This window comes from Vicugna pacos, chromosome 32 (genome assembly GCF_048564905.1).
Source record: "Vicugna pacos chromosome 32, VicPac4, whole genome shotgun sequence".
NCBI classification, from domain to species: domain Eukaryota; kingdom Metazoa; phylum Chordata; class Mammalia; order Artiodactyla; family Camelidae; genus Vicugna; species Vicugna pacos.
Genome location: NC_133018.1, coordinates 15,469,780 through 15,478,682, shown reverse-complemented (window position 1 = coordinate 15,478,682; position 8,903 = coordinate 15,469,780). Strand labels below are relative to the sequence as shown.

Genomic DNA, 8,903 nt, shown 5'->3' with positions numbered 1-8,903 from the left:
ACTTTCTAAGTGTACTTTCTGGAGTGGTGCAGGGACGACCTCAGCCTTGCAGGAGGCCCTGGAGAAGACCATCATCTCATTTTGTCAACATTAAAGCTCTCTGCCAGGCCCTGGGGGCCTAGAAAAAAATCAGACCCCCATCTTCATCCCAGGGTTCTCACTTAGTGACTTTAGTGGGACCAACATTTTCAATGCCTCCTAGAAGGGCACTTCAGGCTGTAAGTTATTTTGAGATGACCCCTCTCTAGCCCCAACCCCGGCTGCTCTATGGTCTTCCTTACAAGGTGAGGCTAGGATGAGTGAGCTCATTTCAGTTACGAGAAGATTGCGAGATTCCCAAGAAAACATAATGTACACGCTGTGGTAAACAGGCTTACTTAAAACCATTTTTATTCTGCCTCTCAGCAACACTTCATTTGATTTGGATAAAAGATTAGGGACTCAAATACAAACAAACAGAAAACAAGGCGTGAGAAACAGAAATCAGGATCCGATATACTGGAATGATGCCAGGATCTCTGTGTGCTGAAAACGGCTGTCCCTGACTCAGTGTCCTCCGGGGACAAGTGCTGGCTCATGACGGACATCTGGGTGGAATGACAGGTGGAATCTGTTGTCCATCAACGTTTATTTTTTTTTGCTAGGGTCCAGGGTTTTTAATAAGTGCCTGAGATTCACAATAATCTAAGAATAAGGCTTCGTACTTGTAAAGCACTTAGAATTTCCCTCCGGGGGCAATCGTATCTATTACGGTGATTGATTCTCATACCGACACTCTGAGTGAAGTAGACAGGTGTTCTTATCTCCATTTTCCAGACGAAGAAGTTTGAGGCGCAGAAGAAACTTGAAGAAACTTGCCTAAAATCAGCGTGCACTGCTAGTTCGTGGCAGAAAAAGGCATGGCAAACTCAGATGTTCTGACTTCGCCTCTTGTTCATTCACGTAGAGTAAGCTGCCTTTTCTCTTGCTCAGGAAGGTTCGTTATCACTATTTCTAATATTAGTTTTGAAGTTATTTTTGACAGATATACCAATCACCTGTTGTGTTAACCACTTGGTACCTTCTTTGAATCCACTCACTTTTCTTGAGTAAATGTGTTTGAACAGAAAAGGTATATAGCACATCCCTAAGTGGAGAGCCACAAATGGAAGGTAACTAATAAAATGAATAGAATAAAAACAAAACCCATGAAGTTATTAAGTTCCATCTAAACAGAAGACTTTGAACCTGAGGACTCCTCTTTTTTTAATAAGAAGGGAAAAGAGCCAAAGGATCAGAAAGGCGCTAAAGACCTGTGAGCACGGAACAGAGACTCTCCGAGCTGTAATCAGGGCTGAAAAAGAACAGAAAAGGGGAAGCATTCTTTGTGATTCAGTGTCACTTAATATTGTGGCTGTAAATGACTTAAAAATTATCTTCATTGGAAGGAGGGTATAGCTCAAGTAGCAGAGTGCATGCTTAGCATGCACTAGGTCCTGGGTTCAAGCCCCTGTACCTCCTCTAAAAATGAACAAATAAATAAACCTAATTACCTCTACCCCCGCAAAGGAAAAAAAAAAGACCTCTGTGTCCCACCAGTGGTAGGTCTCGCACACGGGGCTCGCGTGTTCTGGCAGGCAGAATAATGGCATTGTTAAACCAGAGCAGTCACAGCTAAGGGGGTTACGTTTGGCAGAAAATGAATACAGAGGGTGACATTTCCAGGTGGCATCAGGAAAATCAAAGATCTTGCCTGAGACTTGCTAAAGAGAAGTGATGGGGGGAGGAGAGAGAGAAACACAGAGACAGAGAGAGATTGAAAAAAAAGCACATCCCATAAACACAGCCAGTATATTCCCCAAACTAGGAGGGCAAAAGTGCTCGTGTACCTACCACTGACCACTAAGTACATTCTCAGAGTCTGTTTGAAGAATGAGGTTGCGGTCAAGATGACCAATGGTGGATGCAAGCCGGCGGGGGGGGGGGCATTAGGAAAAGTGAGGCCAAGACAAAAGACCAGGAAGTCCTTTCATTTGTGTCTTTGATGACAGGATGGTAAACTCTGGGGGCTTATGGAGGAGAAGCCACTGAAGACTGAAGTGAAGCTACAGCTGTAAACATAAAAGGAAACAATGCAAAAGTTCAGCTGTATTCGGCGACATCAGACACGCTCCGGGTGTGCTCAGCACTGCAGACACCAGCATCCCGTGCTCCTCCTAGAACCTCCCTCTCCTCCCAGATCTGGAACCTCCACCTCAGCCCGCGTTAAAAGAAATGAGACTTTCTGAGGCTCATCTCTCGAGAAGAGGAATGGACACAAGAACACAATGGCTTTGGATAAACTGAAAGACAGACTTGACTTCCCACCTTCACCCCCCCCTTTTTTTTTTTTTAAGAAAAAATCAGTGACTCTGGCTGATTGGCTGTGCTGCTTGGTTTTCCTAAATTTTGGAGGGTTTTTTTTCTTTTCTTTTCTTTTCTTTCTTTTTGAGTTCATTTGCCAGGGACCTGCCTCTGGAGAGTCCTGGAGGAAAAGATCTCACAGTCTGAAGTCAAGGATCCATTCCTCAGAAACTCCTCTGGGGTGTGTGCGGATGGAGTCCATTCTCCAGTGCTTGTGGCCGACTGCTGGCTGCTCAGGCACTGTGTGCACAAGAGACAAAGTGAGAGAGAGAGAGAGAAGGAAAGAGACAGACAGGCAGGCAGCAGACAGAGCCTCCTCACCCAGCGCTTCCTCCCTCGGTGGTGATTACCCTGATTCAACCCGTGGTGACATGCACCTGCAGACTGGGATACTTATGAGCCTAAGCACTGGCTTCTGTTTGAGTAACGTATTTGGAAACATATTTTGTTTTACATGTGGCACATGCAAAACCCCAAATGATACAGATATAGCCAAATCATATGCTCCTTCTCAAGGGTTAGTAGCACTGTTAGCATTTGGAGTGCATCCTCCAGAATTATATTCAAATCCGTAAGTATGCACTTAGAAATTCATCATGTGTGTGTGTTTATTTATTTATTTAAACACATTCACTTATTCAATAAATATTTACATGCCATGCCCTGCTCTAGGTGCTGGTGATAACAATACCCAGTAATTACACAGTGGGTACCACGTGCCAGGCTTTATACAAGTCTTTACAGCCCTGTGAGGTAAGTACTGTTTTATCCTTATTTTATAGATGAGAGAACAGAGGCACAGACTGGTTAAAAGACATGCCCAAGGGCACACAGGCACTTAGATTTAAACCCCAGTGGTCTAGCTTCACAGTCATCGCCCTTACATGTTATGCTCTATTATAACGGGCAATGACAGAAATGAAATGAAAATGTTCCTGGAGTTTTCATTTCAGTAGGAGGAAAAAAGACCATTACATATATGTAAAACACATTTATATATTTATACACATAAAATTTTTCAGGGAGATGTAAGTACTAGGAAGAAAGTAAAGTTGGATAAAGAGACAGATCGAAGAGAGGTGGGGCTGTGGGTGACATTTTAGAAGTTGGTCAGGGGTAGCCTCTCTGCTGAGGTAACATACGAGCAAGCATCCCAAAGAGAGATGGGAACAAGCCATGTGAATATCAGGAGGAAGAAAATTCTAGGTAGAGGGACCAGCAAGTGTAAAGGCCCCGTGGCATACCTGTGTTGCTCAAAGAAGAGGGAAGAATTCAGTGTGGCTAAAGTGGAGGAGTAAGGGGGAGAGTGCTGGGAAGAAGACAGAGAAGCAGCTACGAGTTCATCTGAGGCCTTATAAAGCCACAGTAAGGGAGAGGTTTCCATGTTTAAACTGCAGTGTCGTATTCTGTCCTGGGAATAAACCACTGAGTATTTAACCATTTTTCTACCAATGGACATTTAGGTGGTTTCAAGGTTTCTTCTCTTTCAAACAGAGCTTCAACGAACATCACTGTATATCCTTGGTTCTCATCCCGGGCTGCATCTTAGAACCATGTGGAGGGCCCTAAACCTCCCAAAGCTTGGCCCTATCACCGGAGATTTTATTTTAACTGGTCCAGGGTGGGCCCTGGGCATTGGTGGTTTTAATGTGTAGGGAGGAGAATTACTGTTTTACATGCCTTTTTGTGACACTGAAAAGTAGAACTGGGCAGGCACACAGATTTTAAAGTTTAATGAGAACATCCAAATTGACCTCCCAAAGACCGTTCCACCAACAGTGTGGTATCCAATGCTTCACGCTCTCGTCAACCTATCCATGTTCTTATTATCCATGTTTCAATCTGGCATATAAAATTTCATACTTTAGTCTATATTATAGTATTGATGTATTCATATATATATACACACATACATACATAGTATTTCATTGTTGCTTTGATTTGCGTTGCCCTGATTACTGGAGAAGTTGAACATCTTTTTCATGCTTATTCTGATTTCCTTGTTAATGTCTCATCAGTTTACATCCTTTTCAAAGCAAAAATATTCCCATTGTTGATGACTTTTCTTTACCTCAACTTACTCAAACCAATGAAGAAAGGCCCTCCTGACCTTCTGGAAATAGGTTACATTCCCCATTTTTTCATGGGATCACAAAAATTCTCTGACATATCTGTGCAAAACAATGCCCGGGAAGCCTTACACCAGCCAGTAATACAGGGAAGAAGACAGATCTGTGCTTACGTTTTCGCAAGGAGGCCAATTTCTTGCTTCTTATTTGCCCTGGTATATATGCTTATTTCCAATTCTAATGCAAGGGGAGGATATTTTGAGGCCAGAAAAGAATTCATTCCACTCTACTAGTAAGACAGAAGCTTTGCAGTACAGGATGGGTTAGTATCTGCTAACTCAGAACCTACTAATGGGAGACAGTCTGGGACCCTTAACCTTAGAAGTCAAGTTCTTCCTTAATGGAAACCATGAAGCAAGAAAGCTCTTATTCCTAAGAATGATGAACAAGCTTTTTAAATACATGGTGGGGTTGTGTCTGGCTGTTTCGGTACCTATAAGACCACCCAGAGATGTAAGCTCAGTGAACTGCAAAGTATGTGCATCTAACTGATAGAAACCAACTTTTTGTTCCTCAAAAAGACAGGAGCAGCTGTTTAAATGGTGATTCTGGCCACCAGGTCACTCAGTGCTTATGAGCATGGATGGGTGTATGACTCCTGCTGAGCACAGAGGGTGGAACATCACCTCTTCCAACACTGGATGGATCACTGGCTACGCTGGGCTGATCAAGAGATGGTCGGTGAGTCTCTAATAGGGCACCCTCCTATGGATGCTTCTAAGATTAATTTTGATTATACTCAAAGCTCACCTTATGCCCTGACATTGTAACTTCAACCCTGAGTGAGATGAAATTCCACTGATGTCATTTCTCATATTTGTGGTAGTCAACACTTGTCTCCCTGACATCCAAGTTTGGTCACAGCTGGTTTTGCTGCTATGGAATTTCCACTGAATTCAGTCAAGCATCAGTGATATGACCACGAGCCTGATCACAAGGAGAGGGGGAAGAGGAAAGCTGGGGGTGTGTGTGTAAACTTTCTGGGGAGTAGGGCTGGGGAAGCAGCCATCACTGAAGCTTCTTCCAGGCAGCTTAGGAATGAGAAAAAGTCCTATTTTGTGGCATATGTCCACCTAGGTAAAAATGTTCTCCACGTAACACAAAGCCTTAGTATAGTGTTTCTACAATGTTAGAATACTTAGAACTATTTCAGGGAGATTGGCAGTGCTGATAATGCATATTTCAGGGCCACTCGGGTTCTGGAATCTGCATTTTCACCAGCATCCCAGCTGAATCTGTCACAGGTGGCTCTGAGACCTGCGGTCTGTGAAACACCCCTAGAAGAACCTAATCTAGCCTCAGTCCTCAGGCATCAGCAGAAAGTAAAAGCCTGCAGATATGTTGACTTAGGCTGGGCATGTGAAGGATCAGGATCCATAAATAGACGGCTGCAATATTTAAATGTTTCACCTCTGTGATTCATTTCTGCACCTTCCCTAGTAAGTTGAGGGCAGGGAACTTTATAACGCCAAGAGACTGCAATTTTCTGATTCCGTTTGGACCAGAGAACTTCTCTTCTGCCAGCTCAGCATCCTATCTAAAACTGTTGAATATTTTAGTTCAGTGATTCCCAGTTCTAATGGATTTGATGTCATGAAACTACTACTTTGCTCCAACAACGATGCGGCTTACACAGATAGCCTGTAAAATTAGAATGAATGACAGAAGAAGAGATCAGATTTGTGGTTAGCAGAGGTGGAGACTGGCGGGGAGGGAGAACTGGATGAAGGTGGTCTAAAGTACAAACGTCTAGTTATAAGATAAACAAGTACTTGGCGTGTAATGTACCATGTGATAAATATAGTGAACACTGGGGTATGTTATATGCAAAAGTGGTTAAGAGAGCAAACCCTAAGACTTCTCATCACGAGGAAAAATATTTTTTTCTATTTAATTTTGTATCTGTGTGAGCTGATAAGATGTTCACTAAACTTATGTGACAATCATTTCATGATGTACGTAAGTCAAATCATTATACTATATACCTTAAACTTATGCAGTGCTCTATGTCAATTATATCTCAAAACTGGCAGGAAAAAAATTAAGATGAATGAGATACTTTTTATGAGTCTGGGTAATGACTCTCATTGCCTCAGTCTATTTCAAGAAAGTGAACTATCTGAGATATCAGTCATTTGAGGGAGAAGAGATTAATTACATTTTTCTTAATAGGGATAAGGAATTTCTTTTTAAAGGCAGGACTTCAGAATTTTCAAAAGGCAATAGTTTACTTCAGGCAGTTTTTTTGGATGAAACCCAGAAAACTCACATATTCAAAGCTTTTGGTCTTATCTCTGGCCTAGGTCTTCCCCAAAGTTAGATTTTTCCCAGCCCCTCAAAGAAGTTTTTGCTGCCTCTTAGATTGTTACAAAAGCGCCTTCCTGTGGGTACATCTCGGAGGCGGTAACTTGACTCCCCTCCTTGGCCCTGAGTTAGATGTAACACATCAGAATGACGAGTTTGCTGATGTCAATGAAAACTGACCACTCTGTTAACAGCCGGCTACTGTTAGTGACTCCTTCCTTTTAGATTTGGGAGGGAGGAAGTTTGGCGCAGTGGTCTTCTGATCACCGGAGCCTCAGGCTGGGGAGCTTGAACATGCAGACTCTTGGGCCTCACTTCTGACGTAGGGGGTTGGAATCCTTCGAGGCAGGGCTCCGAGGTCAATTTCTTTTAAACCCCCTCCAGGTAACTTCCGCAGCCCCAAGTCTGGGGGCTTCTGCCTTAGTAATTCCACACTGCTATTCAATTCCTCCAGGAACCCAAGCTGGGAAATTTTATTTCAAAGGATTACTGAGAAACTGGCCTTTTTATTAGTCTTCACGGAAGATAAAATTGATTTCATTCACTAAGGGCTAGTTTCTTGCTCTCTCTTACACACACACACACACACGACAAAGCCTTTAAATTCGAGCTTCTCCACGGGATTCTAACTCTGGAAAACATTTTTTGTTCTCTTTGAGAACAAGGAAGGAAAGGTATGTAAAAGGAACCTGGCCACACAGATGAGGAACTAATTCCATCCTCATTTTATAGAGAGGGAAATTGAGGCACAGGGAGTTTAATAACAAGCCAGGGAAATCTGGGTAGTGAAGCTAGGATTTGAATCCTGGCAAAACTGCTGCTGAGGGCCAGGCTCTGACCACTGCGAAACACTTCCCCTCAGGGAGAAGAGGTGGAGAGGTGACCTTCCTGCCTGTCCTTTATTGCTACTAACAAAACCTCAATCACAAGCATAGAAACATCAGTGCTTCCTCTTCAGATGAGAAACATTAGTAGCAATGTGAATTGATTGTCATGTCTGAAAATCAGGAGATATAAAATAAAGACCTAGCTTTCCAGTGTCTTTTGAAAAATGGGCCCATGAGGTCTGTGTTCTAAGTGGCAGCAAGTAGCTGGAGCAGAGCGGCAGCTGCTCCTTTTAAACTGTGCTCACCACTCTCGCCACAGTCCCCGCTGCTCCCTATTGTCCCACAACCAAGCTGTTCATTGCATCTGTGTTCCCTGCCTAACTCCTGCAGCCTGTTAATTTAGTTACCCTTGGCCCTAACTCATCACATTTTTTTGGTAAGTTGAACCCTCACCACCCCAGCACCAGAGAGGTAATTCTGGAGTTAGTGACAGGTGGGTGCCACCTCCTGGCCTTTGTTATTGGGTGTCATGGAAAGGACATGTTGGCTTAGAGGCTGTGTGGTACTGTGGTTAAGAACATTTTCCAGAGCCTGACCATCCCATGCTTAAACCCCTGCCTTTACCACTAATGAGCTATGAGACACCAAGCAAGCCACTTCACTTCTCTGAGCCTCAGTTTCTTCATCTGCAAAAATGGGGGCACCTGCTTCTTGGGGTTACTGTGAGGATTCAATGAGGATTAATGCATGTAAGAGCTTAGAAGAGAACCTGGCGCATGGCAAGTTCTATGTTGGTGTCAGCTGCTATGTTTATAACCACTTAGCTCAAACACCGATCTGAGCAGTATGTATTTTCACAAGTCCCCAGGAGTTGGGCCAAGACTTAGCCTCATTCTCCTGGAACACCATCCTTTGAGTTTGGCTCATGAGTACAAAGCATCTTAAATTCTTAGGTCCTTCCCCAGTCATATTGGTAATAATAGTAATAACAGAATTAACACGTGGTTTGTGTTTTTTGTGCACAACTAAGGAACAGATACCAACCTATACACATTCTAGGCATCATCTAATGAACCTTCACAACAGTGTTATTAAGTGGGTATTACCATAATGGCAGAGTTAAGTAGTTGCAACTGAGGTGGTGACAGTGGCCTAAAATATTTACTTTCTGGCTCCTTATAGGAAAAGTTTGCTGCCGTCTGTTTTGATAGAACAGCAACAAGATGGCAAAGCTTGGGAGAGCCCAGACCCTGAGTGACGG

At 43.3% G+C, this 8,903-nt stretch overlaps 1 protein-coding gene across 2 annotated transcripts in view; it reads right to left on the bottom strand.

Moving 5' to 3' along the window:
• Positions 1–373: 373 nt before the first annotated feature.
• TMEM233 (transmembrane protein 233) overlaps positions 374–8,903 on the bottom strand; it is a 31,755-nt gene continuing 23,225 nt past the window's right edge. Inside the window, exon 3 of one of the 2 annotated variants that reach the window (XM_015239689.3) lies at positions 374–2,622. In XM_015239689.3, coding sequence (XP_015095175.1) covers positions 2,616–2,622 — 7 coding nt within the window. In that variant the 3' untranslated portion in view covers positions 374–2,615. Of the gene's footprint in view, positions 2,623–7,193; positions 7,279–8,903 lie in introns of those variants that run through there. The other variant, XM_072952872.1, reaches the window with a different exon arrangement.